The sequence below is a fragment of the Opisthocomus hoazin genome, chromosome 18 (assembly GCF_030867145.1).
Source record: "Opisthocomus hoazin isolate bOpiHoa1 chromosome 18, bOpiHoa1.hap1, whole genome shotgun sequence".
NCBI classification, from domain to species: domain Eukaryota; kingdom Metazoa; phylum Chordata; class Aves; order Opisthocomiformes; family Opisthocomidae; genus Opisthocomus; species Opisthocomus hoazin.
The window spans coordinates 816274-836393 of record NC_134431.1 but is presented as its reverse complement, the minus strand read 5'-3'; the positions used below and the strand labels follow the sequence as shown (position 1 = coordinate 836393).

The window sequence follows — 20120 nt, the reverse complement described above, 5'->3', positions numbered from 1 at the left end:
TTCAGTGAACGAGCAACTCCACTTTGTTACGCTCCAGACTACGAGTTTAACATCGCTTAGACGACTGCAGAAGGCTGCAAGACAGCGACACGGTCACTCAGCTGCAACGAGGCTGCCTCACAGACCACCGTGTCCTTTTACAGACTCTCTGCTCTAGGAGTTAACTGAGAGAATACAAAGCGTTGTAAAGGCAAAGCATCACAAACACGTGGTATTTTCAAGTGGGAAAAACTGACGTTCTAAAGATCAAGTCCTTCCAGAGTTCGCTGTACCTCCTGTTGTCATTTCCAGCTTGTACGCTCCTTTGGATGGGCTGCTATCATCAGGGAAGGCCAAGAACTAAAATTCTTGGCTGTTTCACGCCTCACACCTAGGTTCTGTCAAACCTTAGCGTTTTCAGTCTGAGGTTTAGAGAATCACTAAACCAGGAACTGAAGTTTACAAAATCAAAGCAGTCATGAATCACTGTACTGTGTAACCCTCTGCGTTCCTTTCTTCCAAACTCAGCAGATGGTTACTCAGCAGCCAAGATCCTACTGAAAAAATACTTGGGGATACCAGTATTTCTGCTTTTCAAGAAAAGTAGAAGGAATAATGCTATAGGGTAAATTCTGCAGACACCACCAAGAGAGGTACAAACGCAGGTAGGCAGCTGAGTTGGTCGTGAACAATTGCTGCATGGCATCACACAAACACAAAGTCAGGCCTCAGCTGAGCTAAAGTAAGCTTGCTCGTTACTTTACTCTGTTAGTAACCTTGCTCCATCAACCAGGCAATGTGAGCTAAGTGGCCTCTAACTTGCAGATAAAGATTTGACTTCAGCTGTCAGCAGGTAAAACAGCATAAGTGCACCCTGGTCCTATGCTGCTTCAGGGCTTGAGTAATTTTCCTCCAATTAAATTTCACAAGGAAGGATGCTGTTGTCCTCCTCTCTTTGTTTGTTTGGGTTTTTTTTTTGGTTAATCACAGCCTCTAAGCACTAAGCCCTGCCACAAGAACTGGGTTACATAGCCCAGTGGCTTTTGTTCTGTGTCACACCTTATTGACTATCTGAACAGTCCAAACAGATACATGGTTTCAAAGTTTGAAGTATTTAAAAAATAAATGGAATGCAAGAAAAGGAAAGTATAATACTTGCATTATTTCAATGATGTTGCCAATCTTATGCTGGTATGCTCGCCGGTGCAGGCAATTGCGTGTGTGGAACATATCATACAAATTTCCAACTTCCTGAATCAAAAAAAAACCAGTGATCTTTTACTTTTGACATTGTCTTAATTAAAAAACTAAAACAACCAAGGAATCAAATGAGTCATCTCCTTCTGTTTGCAGCATAGAGCAGAACGGTTATTTTTCACAATTTTCAACTTTTGAAGCAGACTCCGGCCGCCGTGGGAGAGCACAGAGGTGGCAGTGACTGCAGACAGCCTGGACAGAGAAGAGGACCTCTTGCTCCTTTGGCAGCCCCTCGCCAAAGCCACATTCACCTCTTGCTCGGAAGACGTGGAGCAGGATCGGGCGCAGCTGAGGGTTCTGCAGAGTCTCCCCTGGCAGGACCCGCCAGGAGCCCCCTCAAACAGAGCCTCGCTCTGTCCCTCCCTCCCTTCAACCAGTTGCTTCTGAGAACAGATTTCAGAGCAGCAACTCCTCCTTCCTGTCCAGGGCTAAAAACGTGTCCGGCAGGCAACCCCCGCACCCCCCCGCAGCCCCGAGCGCGGCCGCACCACGCTGCCCGAGGCAGCCTTCGCCGTGCCCCGCGGGTTTTGCTGCGGAGCGCGCCCTCGGTCACACACGCTGCTTACCTTGTCACGGGTACAGATATGCTTCTGGTTTTTTACTTCACAGACTCGAGTGAATTTAAGTAATCGCTTATAATCAAAATTATTCTGGATTCCTAGGTGATGACAATCCCTAAAAGCATTCCACAGAGAGCGTTTAACAATGAGATCATACTGGTACATACAGAAGCATTGTTTCAGTAGGAATTCATAACAAAAACTTTAAGATTTGTACCTTGCAAAATAATCCCATTTGTCAACATCAATGCCGTTCTTTTTGTTCGCCACTATCTCATATAGGAAACTTTTCTCCTTCCGTCGACCAAGGTAGGGCCACTAACACCAGGGGAGCCAAGAACACAAAAAAATCAGAAACAATAAGAAATTAAAGTGTCCACACAATGTCAGAACAACTTTTTAAAGACAGTGGAAATACACTTTGATTTTGCCTGTGACAAACATCCAACACTGGGGTAGCAAAGAAACCAAAGACAAGAAAAGAGCTTTCAGAAGCCATTAGGCATTAGAAATCCAGACTAATGCTTCAGCAGCTGACCTCCCAGAGTATCAGGAAGGATAAAAAACCACGCACACAAGTATTTCATTTCCTATTCTTCCAAAGCAAAGCTTGCAGCTTTACTAGGAGAGAAAAAAAAAAGGCGCAGCGAAGAGGGGAATAGGTTGTAATCATTTAATCCTCTGGGAATTAGGTAAACCCACAAATGCGTTGCTGTCTTGCAGTCTTCTGCAATCAACTGTATGCTTTCTAGAACAGAGTTTTAAAGCAATTATTTAGATGTTTTAAACAAAAATTGTTTAAACAGCCAGCTACTTAAACTCCTAACCCACAACAGACAATTCAGCCCTGAGGCAAACAGGAAATCAACACCGAAATAAGAAGATACAAGTTACCCATAAACATTGTTTTCTTGAAAATTTAATGATTCTTCAGCTAAACAAAAAATGCCATAAAGCGGCCTTGCAGTTCTGAAGGCGGGAAACACTGCATACAAACACATAAATGGCTTTCATTTATCTGCACTACAGAAAAATTAAACCTGATGACTAAGAGCAGACGTGTGCAGGCAGCGGGAAGAAAGCACGCCACACGTGAAAACATCCTGCGCTGATCACAAGGCCCTTTGCTACCGGGACAACGTTCAGGACACCGCTTCTGTTCAACGCAGAAGGAACGCGTTGTTCCCATCAGGGCCAGGCGGCCTGCCACGCGACAGCACCGCAGCACAGACACCTCGGTGGCACAGGAGCCGGCGCTCTGGTAAGACCACCACGGTGGTCCACCAGCGGAAGCTCCTGCAGCCGAACAGCAGGAGAGTGGCAAGCAGGTTGCCACGTATCACGGATGACACTCCTTTTCCTGTTATCCTGCTGGAGAACAGGCACAGAATGCAAACAAGGAAAAAGAGACTTTTGGCTAGAACCTGGCAGAAGATCACGGCAGTGGCAGGCAGCAAGATTTGTGTGCAAATGAGTGTCAGTGGGTAAAAGTCAACTTGACGACTTTGCAAATGAGTATCCGCTTACTATAAGATCTGAATGAATTTTATTATGCTAAGTTGCCCAGAGAGATAGTGGAGGCCCCATCCCTGGAAACACCGCAAGCCAGGTTGGATGGGGCTCTGAGCACCCTGATCCAGTTGATGTCCCTGCTCGCTGTGGGGGGGTTGGACTGGATGGCCTCTGAAAGTCCCTTCCACCCCAAAGCATTCTGTGATTCTAAGTTCCCTCTCTTTGTCATCAGAGTGCACATGGTAGAACTACACACTACTACAGCAGAAAATAATGGGTAAGTGCTGACTTGTGGGTGATTTGTTTGGGACAAAATACAGATTCTGATTAAGACCAGATTGTCATGACAGATCTCCCACTGACGGCTTTTTAATTCTGGTAGCAACTGAGCGCGTGTCCTTAAAGAGATGACAAGAGCTGTAAAGTGTAAAATGAGGAGAGAGGATTCCTTCTTTCATAGACTTGCAAGAATTAATAATCACCATCTCTTCTTCCTTGCCTCTTGAGGCAACACATTTCTTGAAGTCTTAACCCTGCCTCTGTGTTTGTTTCTGCAATAAATCCAAGCATTCTGCTACTGTTACCAAAGCAGATGCAGCTCTGGCACTTGGGCCGTGCTTTGCATTGCTCAGTGCCTCGTCTCTGCCCGTTCTCAGTTTTGTTACCCATTATCAGCTTGTTACCCTAAACTATCTCCAGGTTTTCTTCATACAGCCACCTGAAAACACGACCTCCCACCACCACCGCCTTCAGGCACCCAGTAAACAGGCCTGTATCCTAACCTGATCATTTAAGGTTTCCATTAAACACTCAGTTCTACCAGTCTAGTTACAGTGAATTAGGTTCACTAAATACAAATAATATTCTTAAGCTTTCCTTTAATCTGAAGACTTTGAGGCAAGAACTTCTCAGAAAGATGTAGGCACAGAACCTAGTGAAGCTACCACATCCTGCCAGCACCGTAAGAAACAAACACCACACTTCTCTAGCATCTCTTCTGCCAGGATTCTCAGAATATCACAGGGCTAAAAATAAACAATAAAACATAGCAGAAGCAAAAATTATCTACTCTTTCAGTAAAACTGAAGACATTTGTTGGGATAAGCAGCACACCGACTCACCGATTCCTCACAAGCGGTTTCATCTATAGGCCCTCCTATTTGTTCCTTGATGAAGTTCATGTCTTCTTCCAGGACAAGACCATAGGACTTCATGACTTCTTCTAGTTTATTGGAAGTGATCAGGTGCTCAAACATTTCAACAGAAGCAGTTTCATGCTGTGAAAAAAACCCAACAACTAAATGTTGCATTAGAAAGTTTAAGCATCCTTCCTGCGTGTCCCGGCTTTCCCCTCAGCCAGCAGCGCTGCCTGGAGGGCGCCTGGGCACGGCGGTGGGCAAGCGCGGCACGCTGGTGATTTGCTGTCCATTCTGTACCTCAGCAAACAGGATCACCTGCTCTGCATAGCCCGCAAACACACTTGTCAGCAGAGTAAGCAGTAAGACAGTTACAACGCTAAAAGATAAAATAACCTTTTCTGCTGTGCAGAACATTAACAAGTTTGCTCAGCTGATTTTGCCTAGTGATTACAAGCAGAGAGAGCCCTGAAAGGATGGCATGACATTTCCTTCACAGCAAACAACCTTGAAACTGTTCAGAGTTTCTGGAAGTATGAACTCTAAACACTGTATTAAATATCCTGGCCTTGAACTAAAATCTTAAACTAGAAAGGAAGCTCCCAGGTGGTATTTTGCATCTCTAAAATATATTCTGAAGAAAGCTCGCAGTAGGCATTTGAAGATACAAGGCTGGCTTAGAACGATCAGCGCAGTCCTAACAAATTCTGCCTCTTCAGAATCACACCACAGGCACTGACAAGCCTGAGACGTTTCATTTCATTTCTCCTCTGTGTCGCCCAGTGTGACAGCTGCAGGAAGAGGACACGCGTGCACCAACAGAGCTCGTGAAAGCACACCGGAGTTCAAGAGCATTTGCACTTTGTGGGAAGAGAAGCTGCTGACAAACACCTGGCCTCACTCACTGCTCCCCATGTCTCTGCTTTGCTAGTAAGGCTTCACCTGCTCGTGGCCACACCACGGGGGCTGACGGTCCCCAGACAAACAGTTAAAGTGAACAATAAGGAAATCATCATGAGATTAGAAGACAACATTCTGATTTTTCATTATGTTGCCAAAATGATGCAGTAAGAAAAGGCTAGACGATCACTATATTCTCACAAGCACTGGCAGTCTTTAAAGATGAATTATCCTCCCTTTAAAAATTTCAGTTTTCTATTTTTACAGTAACAGTGAAAATCCTACCTTCCACTTCAAATCTGGACGTGTGAGTGGAATAAATCTTCCATCAAACATGTGTGAAAATGGCCCATGACCTTAAAAATAAAGATTACACAGGTTTAATCTGAGACACGGTTGTCAGTAAAAGTGTTTTGAGCAAGCTAAGGATCTGGACTCTCTTATATTTGACTTCATCTTGACATTATCTATAAGGAAGAGTCAGCTACAGCGAGTACACTTTCCTAAGACACCTTAAGTACTACTGCACTTAACATAGCCAGTGCCATCACCTACATCACCGGCACGTACTGCAGCAACACTGAGAACATTAATTACTCCATGCCAGCTCTGAAGAAAATAAGCAGTTATAAAGTAATCATAACAATTTTTGAAAGGGCCACTAATTTTCACTCTGCAATGTTTTAAGAGACCTGAGGACATCACAAGAACGAGGAAGAGGGCACTTCAGCCACTGAGGGCAGAACTCCAAACACCAAATGGGAACAAGACAAAAAAACTGGCTGCGAGTGGCTACAGATTCACCAGGCAGAGCTGCCTCTGCCAATGTACTCTGGACCAAACAGGAACGGACAAATCCTGTCTCGGAACACGGCCACACACGGAGCACCACAATGCAGCTCTCGCGTTCTGATCTCACAGCCAGCTTTTCATCAAAGTTAGCTTTCAAAGAGCAAAAAGCCCCCTCAAGCGTTACTCACCCAAATCATGACAAAGCCCAGCAATTTCTACACAGAGGATGTCTCGTTGGGTGATATCCAGTTCTGGCTGTCTCTCCTTCAGTGCACGAACCAGACACCCTGCGAGGTAGCCCACCCTGTGGGGGGGCGGAGAAGGGAAGAAAAAACTAGTGAATATAGGAATATTGTAGTGTTTTAGGCCAAAGAGAAAAAGAGCAGTTCACCTATTCTATTTTATCTCCATTAAGTCACAGCCCTTGTCTGAGAGGTAGCACACAAGCGCAGACAGTCTCCTGCAGTAGAGTTCTAGTCACCAGCAATGCATCTGAAAGCAAAAAAGCACGAGATACCGTGCCCAAAACATGGAGACAACAGCATCGTCGTGTCCCTCAGGGCTCCGTGTTGGATGCCCCGGCCCATGGCAGGGGGGGGGGGCTAGACGGCCTGTGAAGGTCCCTTCCAACCCCAACTGCTCTACGGTTCTATGATCCTGCAGCATTTTGTAACGCCCAACCAGGCAGTAACTGAGGAAGCGAACAGCAGTGCGTTACGGACAGTGCACGTCTGGAAGCACCACAGCTTACACATCACCCTCTGGCTTCCAGCCAGCACAACTGCAAAGGTCCACAACAGTCACCACAGCATTTGGCTCTTCTTTCAAACCACTATTTCAACAAGAGCTTCTGACAATTATTTCTCCTCCTTCCATCATTTTTGATTTGACATTTCACTGAATGGGACCTTCTGTTCTCATATGAAACCAGCAGGAGCACACATAGGGCACATACTCCTATGAGCTATTTACAAGCTCTACACCAGCTTCCTTTTCTGCTTGTCTCAACAGTCCCTCTTGCAGAACATCTTGAAGCAAGACAAGGCTTTACATGACGAGGTAGTGTCTTTTCTTAGACCAAATTTTACTGTTTGGTATTTTTTCACTAGACGAGTAAGCACACAAAGCTCACTTTTATTTTATCACTATGGGAACCTTTGAAACTATGTATGAGTTGAGAACAACCGTCCTAAGTTTAACCATATAGATTAACGGAACTGTTTAAGAGGAAAGGTTGTTGATACCACTGGAGTTTTCAGACTCCTGTTATGAAAGCTTTGTTTACATCCCTCGCATTTGTGTCTTCTCAGGTTTACCAGATGCAGTCAGTTCCAGCTTGCCTCACTGATTTGACCCCTTTCCAAGAGCCATTTGCATCTCGTCAGCATCACTGAGCGGGCGCAGTGGCCAGTCCTACTCCACAGTATTTCAGCACTAACAAAAGCAACTTCAGTCTGGCCAGATCACCCGAATAAAACCCATTGACTAGTTTCATTTCTCTGCACCTTAGGGTATACCTTTAAAACAAACTTTAATTTGTCATTAATCAGCTTCTCTGTGGAGTGTGAACGACCTAGCAACAACTCTGGGAATCCTCACATCCAACATCTGTTTCTGTTTAACTTGTATTACAGATAACAGCCTGACAATCTGCCATCGATTGCAGAAAGCACACAGAACTACAAACACAAACATCACAGATTAAATGGGTTTTAGCTGTGCTGGACAATATAAGGGGATTACAACTGTCTGGCAAGTCATTTATAGCAGCCCCGGTACCCTTCCCAGGTTTAAGCTTTAAAACATAGATTTTGACTAGGGAAAACACTAAGCACTCGCAGTTCTTAATTAACATTATCCATAGAAGAAGGGGCGGGGAAGAAATTAGACACTGATCCACCTTGTAGGTTTCTTTATCTGTCTTTATCTGTCCAAGGAACAGCCCATTAGCACACAGGCTATCTGGGAACATTTGTGAGACCAAAAATGCCACCACAGCAGTTTTCACCAACGCCCAGAGATGCCCCTTGGCTGGCACTCCAGTTAGGGGAGCCAGACTCGGGGAGATCTGAATGCAGGAGGTGTGCATACAAGGCATCATCACCTTACCCTATGGAGTGTTCAAAGCGGTTGTGAGAGGCTCCTGGAAAAACAAAGTAAGTGCCACCCAGCTGCTTAATGTATCGGAGGCGCTGAAACTGCGGCGTGTCGATGATTCGAACCAGAAGGGGATGTATTTCAATGTGACCATGAATTGGATCGTTGAAAACCTACAAAAGCCAAACAACAGCGTAAATAACATTTAAAAACTGACTCTGAAAAGAAACAGGCACCAAGGTAAAGGATATCTTGAACGGTCAGGTATTTGGCGGGAAAGGGCGATTATTTTGTTTTTGCCTGCAGAACAGCCACGTCCTGCCTACCCTACACCAAGATTGCTCTTGGAGAACTACTCAAGCACGACATCACAAAAGACAAAGCTGAGTATTTCAGAGGGCAAGAGAATTAAAGTTGAAATCGCTAAAAATTTTATCTGTACCTGCGTAATTCCAAAACTTAACACTTGAGAAAACTGCTGTCTTTACTAATCTGCTACTCCAGCTAAAGCAGGACGCTGCAATACACGTCTGAGATATCCAATAAGAAGTGTTTGCTTTGACATTGTCCAAGTTTTTTAAAATCAAGTGAAATTCTGCAGAGTGGAAATTATGATTCTTACCTTTCTCATAAAACAAAATGCAAAACCCGAGACAACTGAAATCCGAAAGAAGTACTCCCTGGCCATCGCTAAGCACGCGTTTTAAGAGACATCTGCGCAACTACAGTGACTTACTGGAGAAAATAAAGACACACATTTAACCCTTGCCTCAGAACAGCAGATAAAAACATGTCATCATGCACATCTTGGTAAAACACTGGGGCAAAGAAGGTTTTCCTGCGTCTTCTCTGCTCTGGGTCACTGAGCTGACAGGGCCCTAGCAGACGTGCAGACGACTAAGGAGCGCGTGCAGCCCCGGCCTGAGTTAAACCAACACATGCCACTGCGAGAAACCCTTGGACGTGGCAAACAGTGGAAGTCTGTTAACCCAGGCCTGGGGCTAAACTATTAAAAAACTAATAAAAACCCCAAGGGGCGGCTCTACACAAAAAGAGGTGTGAAAGGGGAGCTTCCCAATACACTTCAAACAGCTCATCTGCTCATTTGATCTCCCACAACCGCCAGGTGCCCACATAAAGCTCTCGGCCGATGACTTCAGCAATTCTTCTGGTTAACGTGGCTTTTCAAAGGCCACCCACTTCCCCGGAGCAGGGCTCTGCGAAGCAGAGGCAGCACCAGCTGGCACCACGGAGCCGAAGGAGGGGAGGCAGGGAGGGCGAGCCTGCGCTGCGGAGCCCGGAGCATCGTCCTCCCCGTGCCGGGGCTACCTTCATCACGTCCATGCACTGCTCTCTCAGGGCGTTCAGGCAGGCCAGCACCTTCAGTCGCTCCGATGGGAGGCTAGAAGGGAAAAAAAGACACGGAGAGCAAAGTTTGTAACGCATTTGCCTTCACAATTTCTAGTACACATGGAATTAGGTGCGCAAGTTCGTATTACTCTGAGGGCCACTGACTCTTTTACAGAAATCGGTATTTCCGCCACTTTTTCAGAAAAATATTGAAAGCCTTTACCCTTCTGAAGTCAAGTATAGACAGAAGACAGCAAATAGCTACAGCAGTCTGTAAAGCAGGGTAAGTGCTTCTCCCACTTATATAGAACCAAGAAACAGAAACATACAGTTTTTTCATCAGTTTCTTTTAAGGAAGTCACATTTAGAGATAAGTCCTTTAAATTTATGGGAAAGACAACATGCAGGACCTGAATAACTGACATTTAAGGTTGAAACATTCCTTAAACTAAAATGTCAATGTTGCAATAAACAATTATTACAAAAATTTATTTATTTTGGTTACTCATCTCTGAATTAAAGGAAGTTTAATTTTGCCAAATTAATTTAAATTTTGCATAAACTAATCTTGACTCCAACAGCAGAACCACCAGAGTTTAAAAGATGCTCTAATTTTGTTGAGAACCGATTCTTCTACTTTGTAAAGATATTTTTCTGCCATTTTTAACAAACTACTAAAGGTGCTCTTCACAACAGACACACAAACGTTCAATGCAGGTACCCTGCTGCAGCCACGGCAGTCTGAGAGCGCAGGCAAGACAAGTCTGGAGGGAGAGCGTACCCACTCCGCTGCCCCGTTCCTAACTCAGCCTGCAAGCCTCGTCCTCGAGCAGCGCGGCTGCAGCCTCGGAACGACAGCAAACGCTGCACCACGGAGAGCACGGCTCGCTACCTTCCGCGCTTTCCAGCAGTTCACCGCCCCGAGGTCAGTTTTACATCAGTCTCTCAACTGAAACTTTGACGGAAAGCAGTACTATAAAATGGCAACTATTGGCAAAAAATACTGCCTGCTGCACCACGTTTTCATCCAAAACATTTAATAATTCACGATCCATGAAATATTAAATGCATACTATGTCTGAGCTGCTGGTGAGCAGTTTTTGTCTTGCCCATTCCGCGTCCCTGTCCCTAACAGGGACCTGGGCTGCAGCCCCGCTGCTCACAGACGGCCACCAGTCAGCAAGACCAGAAGCACCGGTGGTGATGCTCAGACCAGGGCGTGACTTCGCAGCCCGAGGAGCTCGGCCTGCAGGAACAGCCACCACCCGCTGGGTACCTACAAGGGAGTTCCTGGAAAAGCCCACTACTTACGGCGCGACAGAAAGCACCCAACACCAAGGAGAAGAGGCGGCCCGTCTGCATCTGCCTGACCTGCTTGCTCTCTGCTAAGAGAAGATGAACCTTGGCATGGTGTGGAGGAGCCAAGGAACCCTTCTGTGGCCAGCAAACCAGAAGCCTGTGCACACCTATCCTGACGCTCCCAGGAAAAGCAACTGCAACTGGTCCTTGAGGTCTGTCCTGAAAATGGGACCAAGAATATTCAACTGCTGCTTCTGAGAAGCACGTAACCTTTCCAACCACAGGTACTGCTAACTCAGGCAGGACTAGCACTCGGGCTGGTAACCAAGCACCTCCATCACCATCCTCAAAAACCGTTCAGGGAGAGCAAGTCAGAAGTGATCTGCTGCCAGCACCTACATTCATCTCACTTCTGTGGAGAAGTTCTCTCTCAAGACACTTACTGTACGGGGTTTGTGTGGCAAGGTTTTGGTAGCAGGGGGGCTACAGGGGAGGCTTCTGTGAGAAGCTGCTGGAAGCTTCCCCCACACCTGATGGAGCCAGCTCCAAGATATACCCACTGCTGGCCAAGGCGGAGCTCATCAGCAATGGTGGGAGCACCTCTGGGATAACAGAGTTAAGAAGGGGAAAAAAGTTGCTGTGGAAGAGCAACTGCAGCAGGAGAGAGTGAGAATATGTGAGAGCAACGGCCCACGGTCAGTGCAGCAGGAGGGCAGGAGGTGCTCCAGGTGCCGCAGCAGAGGTTCCCTGCAGCCGTGGAGCAGACCATGGCGGGGCAGGCTGTCCCACGGAGCAGACCATGGGGGAGCAGATCCCCACCCGCAGCCCAGGAAGGACCCCACGCTGGAGCAGGGGGATGCCTGAAGTGAAGGGGTTAAAAGGGATTTTAATACAAGTGGCATTACCTTATAGTTGCTGTGCATTTAAAACACTGATAGTGCTTATCTATTGTCTAAATTGACTGAAGCAGAGGGTCTTGCATCTCCATCCAAAGGGGTCAGTTTTTGGTAGGGGCTGGGAGTCGCCTAGAACCGGTCAAGACCGACCCTGCTGTATGGACGGGAGCCAGGAGAGAACTGAGTTTGCGCAGAAACAAAGGTCAATCAGCGGACACCGTGATGAAGAGGACGGGCCTTCATCTTGGGACCCCCGACGACCACCACCAGGAGGCACTGCGCAAGTGCAACTGGGAGGAGTCTATGGAAATTATTTCTGGGAACTGATTTTGATATGCAATGAGGATAGATGCATATGTATAGGTGTACTGGGAAATCTAATGCATATGTAATATTTGATTGTATAAATTGAAGAGACACGTTGCTGCTCGGCGCGCACGACTTTGGTGGGACTGCCCCCCGTGCTGCCCGGCGCCGAATCAACATCCCTGCTTTGACAGACTGTGGAGTCTGCTTTCCGCACGTCAGAAGGAGGCTGTGACCCGGGAAGAGAGGAGGGGTGGGGGGGAAGATGCTTTAAGATTTGGTTTGATTTCTTATTACTCTACTCTTATTTGATTGGTGATAAATTAAATTAATTTCCCCAAGTGAAGGCTGTTTTGCCTGTGGCAGTAATTACCAAGTGATCTCCTTGTCCTTATCTTGACCCATGAGCCTCTCGTTATATTTTTTCTCCCCTCTCCAGTTGAAGAGGAGCAGTGATGGAGCAGCTTTAGTGGGCACCTGGCGTCCAGCCAGGCTAAACCACCTCACCCAACACGCAGAACCACACCTGGCCTGGAGCATCTTTGTTCCAGCAGACTTGAAAAATTAACACCCAAACTTGATGTACAGAGACGATCCCCGCGTTCTCCACTACAGCTGAGGTCTCCAGTGGCCGTCACTTCAAAGCAAGCTAGTAACGGAGATCAAACATCAGCAGCGTGTTTCTGAACGGGCTGCAATGTCGCAACAGCTACAGCAGCACCACCCAGGACTATCGCCCAAATATCCTTGCCCAGAAGGCTCCTCTGGGTCACACAATGTACACGGGGTAGGGCTTCACGACGTTTTTGAGGAGGTGAAGCAGTGCACAGGAGCACCCAGCGCTAAGCGAGGGACGGCACTGCTCAGGGCACAGCCTGTTGGCTTGAAGCACTTGATTACACTTCTAAAGGCCACAAAAATTCAGGAGGAGAAAATTAACTGGAAAATAGCCAAGTACGTAAGGAGGAAGGCGTGTGGGCGCCTACCATCTTCAGAAATTACCAGTGAGTGCAACTAGAGGAACAGCAGAGAAAGGACAGCTCTACACTGCTGGCAGCACAGTTTATCATACAGCTACCCAGGAATGGCAGGGCACTAAACATATCCGTCTGCCACCAGCCTGTCATGGAGGAGCGACGAAAGCCACCGCAGGACGCAGCGTGCAGTGGAAAGAGGAGTGCAAAGGGATCGTTCTTTACTGTGAAGTTGAGACGTTTCAAAAAAGCAGAAGGCTCGAGCAATTTCTCGCCCAACTCACAACATTTTAAGCTGAACAGAAACATGGTATCTGATCTCACCGAAGGAAACACCTTATAAGACACAACCCCCAAGCACGTTGGTCCATACCGCCAGCAGCACCCACTCTCCGTACGGACTGAGAGCTCTTCACAGGCGACTGACCCCACCAGCCAGCCCACACGCTCGGAGGGCCCCCTCGCCTCCCCTCCCCACCCCATCCTGCCTTCACCCAGCGCTCGCAGCGCCTGGCGACCCGCAGAGCACCCTGCGGACGTCCGGTGTGGCCGAGTCTCCGCAGGGACACTCGCTGCTCAGACAGCCCGCAAGGCACTAAAAGAAACGAGCCTCCTGGTAGCCTCGAAAAAGAAACTACACATCCGCTTGTTATTTCAACCAGACAATTACCTCATACTTCAGCAACAAACAAAGCCTGCAGCTGCCCCGCTCGAGGTACCACACCTTTGCCATCCGCACACTTCAAACAGCTGCCAGTAAAACCCTTCTTCCGAAAACACCAAATACACCTCACTGACTGCTGCCGACACCTTACCTCCTCCGAAGAGCAACCCTTCTGCCTTCTCGTCCTGAGTCACACCAGCTCTTCTTCCTCCGCCGACGGCCACACCCAGACGCCCGCTCCTTCAACCCCCCCTTGCCAAGCTCCAAGCGCTGCCGGGATGCCCTGATGTAACAGAGATGGGGCCCCTCACCCTCAGCGCGGTGCTAGCTCCGACGAGGCGTCAGCCGAGGAGCCAACCCACACGCCGAAACTCTCCGACTCGGAGCAGCACAGCTCCATGTCTGCCAGGTAAGCGGACCACCTCAGGTCCGCCAACCACCGCACCAGCAGAGAGCTGGAGTGGAAGAGGTGGGGTCTGAGAGAAACTCGGAGGGAACAGCGTAAACAAGATTAGCGAAGGAATAAAGCAAAGGTGAGCAAAGATTAAAAAGCACCAGGAGAGGTGAGCAAACCCACCCCAGCGGGGCAGAGAAGGGGCAGCGGGGGCCCTTCAGACGCACAGGACCACGGGACACATCTATACACTCTTCTGCTTCAGGACAGCACGAAAGTATATTCACCGCCAGAAAACTTACAAGGTTTTTTGGGACCAGTCATGTCCCTCACTGCTGGGAACAACCCTTTACGTGCTTTATAAGACAGCGTTCAGTTTTCCTGCACTCGTGGCAGGCACGAGCGGGGAGCAGGACTCTGCCTGACTGCCTGCTGCTGAGGGCTGGGACAGCTCTCAGTGGCCACTGAACCCCACACTCACCCACAGCCCTGCGTGTGCTGTCAGGACACGTGACGAAATCTCTTTTTTGCAGCAGTCCGCACTGTCGCAGCGGGCGCAGCACAGAGCAAAGTCCCAGCAACTGCTGCAAGATCAGAATTTCAGCACTGTTGGGGCTTTGCCTCAATTTGCAATAAAGAACCACACAGCCGCTCTCTCACTCCTTCCCCGTCTCCAGTGGGACAGGGAGGGCAATCAGAAGGGAAAAGGCAAAACTCGTGGGTTGGGAGGAGAACAGTTTAACAGCATGGCAAAGGGAGAAGAAAACAGCGATCAATAATACAGACAAAAAGCAATATGCAGCATGCAGTGTTCTCACCACTTGATGCTCCGCTTGCTCCCCAGTAGCGAACCCCCCTCTGTCAGCCAGCTCCCCACTTAAATAGTGAGCCTGACACCCCACGGTGGGGAACACCCCAGCTGACTGGGCGGTGGGGGCCAGCCCAACCAGCTGCTTGCAAAAATTAACCCTACCCCAGGTGGACCTGGGGCAAACGCCCAGGATTTGCCTCAGGGAGATGGGTCAAACCCCACCTCCGCAAAGGAGCAGCTACTCACTGCTTCAAACACCGTCACCGCTGTCGCTGCCAGCACGGGAGCAGCACGAGCTTTGGGCTGAGGAGAAAGCTCTCGGCCAAGCCTCTGGAGTTCACGTGGTGGGGGTTCATAGAATCACAGAACGCTTTGGATTGGAAGGGACCTTCACAGGTCATCTCGTCCAGCCCCCCTGCAACGAGCAGGGCCATCTTCACCTAGATCAGGTTGCCCAGAGCCCTGTCCAACCTGACCTTTGACACGCGCAAGGCGATCGTGCCACCGGCGGCATCGCCATTACAGCTTTTTTAATGGACTTTTCGCTTCTCGTGGATAGTGGGAAACCAGCTTCCCCGCTCGGACGGCGCTGGGCTCAGCAGGGGGACGAGGAGCTGCCCTGGGCGCCCCAGACCACGGAGACCCCCCCCCCCCCCCCACGCCCCAGGGTGAGAAGGGACAGAGCCAGCCCGGCCCCGCGGCTCGTCCCGGCGGTGCGGGCCCGCTCGAACGGGCGGGCAGGGCGCGGGCCGCCCCCGGGGGCTCTCACCAGACGCGGGTGACCTCGAAGGCGCAGGCGGGCAGGTCCAGCAGCATGCTCCCGGTGACGCCGCTCTCTGCGGGGGGCAAGCACAGCGTCAGCGGCGGGCCCCGACCCCCGGCCCCCAGCCCCCGGCCCCCGGGCGCGGCCCGCCCCGCCGGTACCTCGGAAGCGGCGCAGCAGGCCGGGCTCCCCCGCGCCGCAGCGCGCCAGGTGGCGGCAGAGCCGCTCCGTGCCCCACAGCCGCGGGTCCCCGCGCTCGGCCTCGCGGCCGCCCGCGCCCCCCGGGGAGCCCTCGCGCCGCGCGCGCTTGGCGGGAGCCGCGCCCCAGCCCTCGGCCGGGCTCCCCATCCCGCCGCCGCGCAGGCGCAGAGCCCGCGCCGCCGGGCGCCGCCGTGACGTCACCGCCCGGCGCGGGCCCGCGGCCCCCTCAGCCGCGCGGGGCGGGGACGCGCCGGGCTGGGGCCGCTGGCCGGAGGCCCGCGTCACCTCACGCTGGCCCCGGGGCGCCCACCGCGACGCCATTGCCCTCACACCGCGCTGCTGGCGGCACCCACGCCCGGCCTTTCCAAGCTTTTCAGGACAAGGGGCAACGGGCACAAACTGAAGCAGAGGAAGCTCCAGCTGAACCCGAGGAAGAACTTCTTCCCTCTGAGGGTGATGGAGCCCTGGCCCAGGCTGCCCAGGGAGGCTGTGGAGTCTCCTTCTCTGGAGATATTCCAGCCCCGCCTGGCCGCGGTGCTGTGCCCCCTGCTCTGGGTGACCCTGCTTGGGCAGGGGGTTGGGCTGGGGGACCCCAGAGGGCCCTGCCGACCCCGACCATTCTGTGATTCTGTGAATGAAACCCACGGCCCCGCAGCCGCCAGACTGGGTCTCTCACAGCCGCAACCGCCAGACACCACGGCCCTCGCCGGCACGGACACGTGGTCTGGTTTCCAGGTACCGCGTCCACGAGTAACACCCTGGCATCCACGAGACCAGCTCTGCTGCGAAACGCCTCGGAACACCACAAAGGCCCCAGGAGGGACCTGAGACTTCGGCTCCCATGTACAGACCCCACAGAGCGCGGCTGGCGAAACCCCCGCTGCCTCAACCCATCCCTGATGAGCTTCTCAGACATTCACCCAGCACACGAGACGCTCGCACCTCGGTGCCCCTGACCAGCTCAATATTTGCACCAGCGCAGCTTTTTGGGGGAGCCCACGCACCCTGGCAAGCCCACGGGCTGCGGCTGTGCCAGGCACCTCCTCCCTGCAGACAGCCTGCCTCTCCACTGCTGTCCCCAGCACCGACAAGGACGTCGGAGGAGCTCCAAACCCCGCACACCCCTGAGCTCCCTCCAAGCTGCGGTGATTCTGCGACGCCCGGCACAAGCTGTGCTTACCGCAGTGCTGCCCCGGGGGAAGGTCACACTTTGTCCCTCAGCAGTACGCACGTGCACGTTGGGTTTGCGTGGCAAGGCTCTGGTAGCAGGGGGGCTGCAGTGGTGGCCTCTGTGAGAAGACACCAGAAGCTGCCCCCATGTCAGGCAGAGCCCGCTCCAAGACAGACCCGCTGCAGCACAGCCACAGCTGTAAGAGGAGTGAGAGAACATGTGGAACAGCTCTGCAGAGCCCAAGGTCGGTGCAGAAGGGAGGGCAGGAGGTGCTCCAGGTGCCGGAGCAGAGGTCCTGCTGAGGAGGGGGAGTGGGAGGGCGGCTGGGTGGGCACATGCCAGCCAGCCAAGGTCAACACACCACAGAACCGTTCTGCGAATCACTGCTCTCATCGCAACTCCCCACCACAGTTCAGACATGTAAAAAAAAGGAAAAAAAAAAAATTGTCATCTTAGTAACAAAAAGCCCTTTCTAGGCTTTTCTTGAGATCTCCATATGTAGCAGTGCTTACGCGTTCTACTGTCATGCTACAGTAATCTGCTCTTGTAAGCGAATATTCTGCTTCCTCAATTCTCAGCTCTTTACGAAAGTGCCCTTAATGCTTGCTCGCTGTTTTTCATTTGGCTGAGAGTCCCTCTCCATCCCCTCTGGGTCTTTCCGAGATTTCCGTCAGCCCTGTGTCCTCACCATGCCAAATGAAACTGGCTGGCTCAGAACTAGTCCCACCCATTTAGAGGAAAGGCTCCTCTTCTTGGAAGGAACCTTAGGAGACAGGGACAAACCAGTATGACACACAACTGTATAAACAAGCCTCACACCTCCTCCATTTCCCCTCCCCCAGACTGAAGTGACATCCAGCTGTCACTGGTGCTTGGCCTTTGAAGCAATAATTCATCACCAGTCCCTTCTGTACTTCTGCCAGTGTCAAACACTGCCGCCTGCTATAGCTCAATACCCAGAAGGTTCCTCAAGCGCTTTTTGGAGAGGGAAGGGAGCTGAAGGACATGCATCCTGGCCCCAGGCCTGGTACATCTGGAGCGCTCATCCAAAAAAAGCCCCAAACGTTCAAGAGAGATCTCATTGCATTCATGGCCTAAGAACAGCAAGAGAGGAGCACTCTGAAACGGCAGGACATCCTTCATGGATCACTGCAAAACCTGCCGAGATTGCACCACCAGACAGCCACATTCCGTAGCACAACAGGATGGAGGGGTACCAGTTTCACCCTCACGAGTAGGAAGAAAAAGAAAAGAAAATACTCCGCTAGGCAGGGCGTTGTTCTGAGCAGGATTAAGTCCCTGCTAACCAAACAAAGCACGTTAAAAAGGGTAAGGGAGGACGATTTTTGGTTCAGCTTTGCACTTGTTTGCATTGTGACAGAGGTGTCCTGAAAGCCCTCCCAGCCCTTCTGTGACTGCATGCACAGAAAACCCAGGCTTTGCTCCAGGCGTGCAGCTTGGTGCAGAAACCCAAAATGAACCCAGCGGGACCCCTAGTGATGACAAACAAAAAGCAAGGCACATGTTAAAATTATTCTTGTGTAGGGTCTCATTTTATTTTTTCCACTTTACGTGTTTCTACTAGCGCTCTCCTCGTTTTGCTGAACTCCAGGAAGCGGCGCTACCCCCTCGCTGCTGGAAGGCAGGACTGCCGAGGAACTGAGGAGTCTGCAGCAAAGCCATCCAAGGTGTGCCAGCTCCTTCCACAACCTCACCTGCTCGAGCCCTGCATTTACACGTTAGCTAGCCGAAATGCTTGTGACTAAACTTTTGCAAAGCTGTTTTTCTGTTACTGGGAGCCACGGTGGATATCAGAGAGGGGGCTCAATGTAAAGCTGCTGCAGCTTCAGTGCCGCGTGTCGAGCTGCGAGGCAGCTCCCGAGCTGGGGAGCAGTGCCGTGGGGTGCGCAGGCAGGGTCTGCTGGGCTCCTTGAGCCAGCGGTTCCCCGGCGCTCTGGTGCATCAGCCTTCACGCAGGCACCGCGCAGCCGGGCCCGCCGGCTCTGCCCAGCTCCCCAGCTCAGAGGGAGCCGGGCAGCCGAGGCTCTCAGCTGCCAGCAGGTCAGAGACCGCACGCGTCATCCACCTCCAACTCACCAGCTGTCGAACGCGCTTCTGCTGCCTTGAGGAAGTTGAAAACTTTTATGAGTTTCACATCAGGTTCCCCTGACACATGTTTTCCAAGAACTGCGACTTGGACGATGAGGTATAGGGTTATTGTGAACTTTGGAGATTACAGTGAGCTCTGTTTCTCTGGCCTTGAGACAGATTTAGACACGTTCAGGTTCTCTCATCTGAGATCCCAGCGCTTCTTATACACTGGCAGCTCCTTCGTACGCCTCCTTTTGCATCCCCAGTTTCACTGCTCCTCGGGTATCAAACAACAAAAAACACCCTCCATGAGTCACAGGATGGCAACATAAGAAGAGTATTTCCTAACAGGAAAGTAAGTAGAAAAATCAGTTTCAATTCCACATACTGCTTCATTGTACTCTAACCACAAGTTTTCTTGAGGCCACATCTTACTGCAACACTTGGAATGTGGCAACCTAGTATTAACATACTGCTTCTATGTGAAGTTCTAGCAGATTTACAGTGCTCCTGGTGCTGTTAAAGGAAAGGTTATTAAACACTTCTTCCTCTGGCTCTCTGAAAACTGCCCTGCAGTAAACACGCAAGCTCCGAATCCACTTCAAGCAGCATTAAGGAGCTGCCCGTGATGCTTTCCCCTCACTGGGCACCTTATCTGCAAAAGAAAGTTTACAAAGAGAAAAGCCAGCCATGTTTTCACAGCTCTGCCTCTCAGCATCCCTTGGGTTGGTAACTACATTTAACAGTCTTTTAAAACAAGAAGCTCTGGTGTCAAAGAAGTCCTTCGACTGCATCTGCGCAAGTTGGCCTGCTGCCCCCCCGCAGACGTACAAGAACTATTAAAGAAAGCTCCGAGTTCACGCCAGCTTTATGCTTATCTGTAGCAACACCACCAGCACAACGCAACCCTGAACCTGCCTGCAGCTGGGTTTGGACAGGGGCAGGAAGGCAGCCAGGGCTGCGGCAG

The 20120-nt window shown here is 50.7% G+C and overlaps 1 protein-coding gene across 1 annotated transcript in view; it reads right to left on the bottom strand.

The window, feature by feature from the left end:
- SAMHD1 (SAM and HD domain containing deoxynucleoside triphosphate triphosphohydrolase 1) overlaps window positions 1–16038 on the bottom strand; it is a 28130-nt gene extending 12092 nt beyond the window's left edge. The window contains exons 1-10 of the mRNA XM_075438469.1: window positions 15852–16038; window positions 15697–15763; window positions 9563–9635; window positions 8246–8406; window positions 6325–6440; window positions 5630–5700; window positions 4430–4585; window positions 2014–2114; window positions 1803–1911; window positions 1139–1230 (exon numbers count right to left, since the gene is read on the bottom strand). Coding sequence (XP_075294584.1) covers window positions 1139–1230; window positions 1803–1911; window positions 2014–2114; window positions 4430–4585; window positions 5630–5700; window positions 6325–6440; window positions 8246–8406; window positions 9563–9635; window positions 15697–15763; window positions 15852–16038 — 1133 coding nt within the window. The remainder of the gene's footprint in view (window positions 1–1138; window positions 1231–1802; window positions 1912–2013; window positions 2115–4429; window positions 4586–5629; window positions 5701–6324; window positions 6441–8245; window positions 8407–9562; window positions 9636–15696; window positions 15764–15851) is intronic.
- Window positions 16039–20120: the final 4082 nt, after the last annotated feature.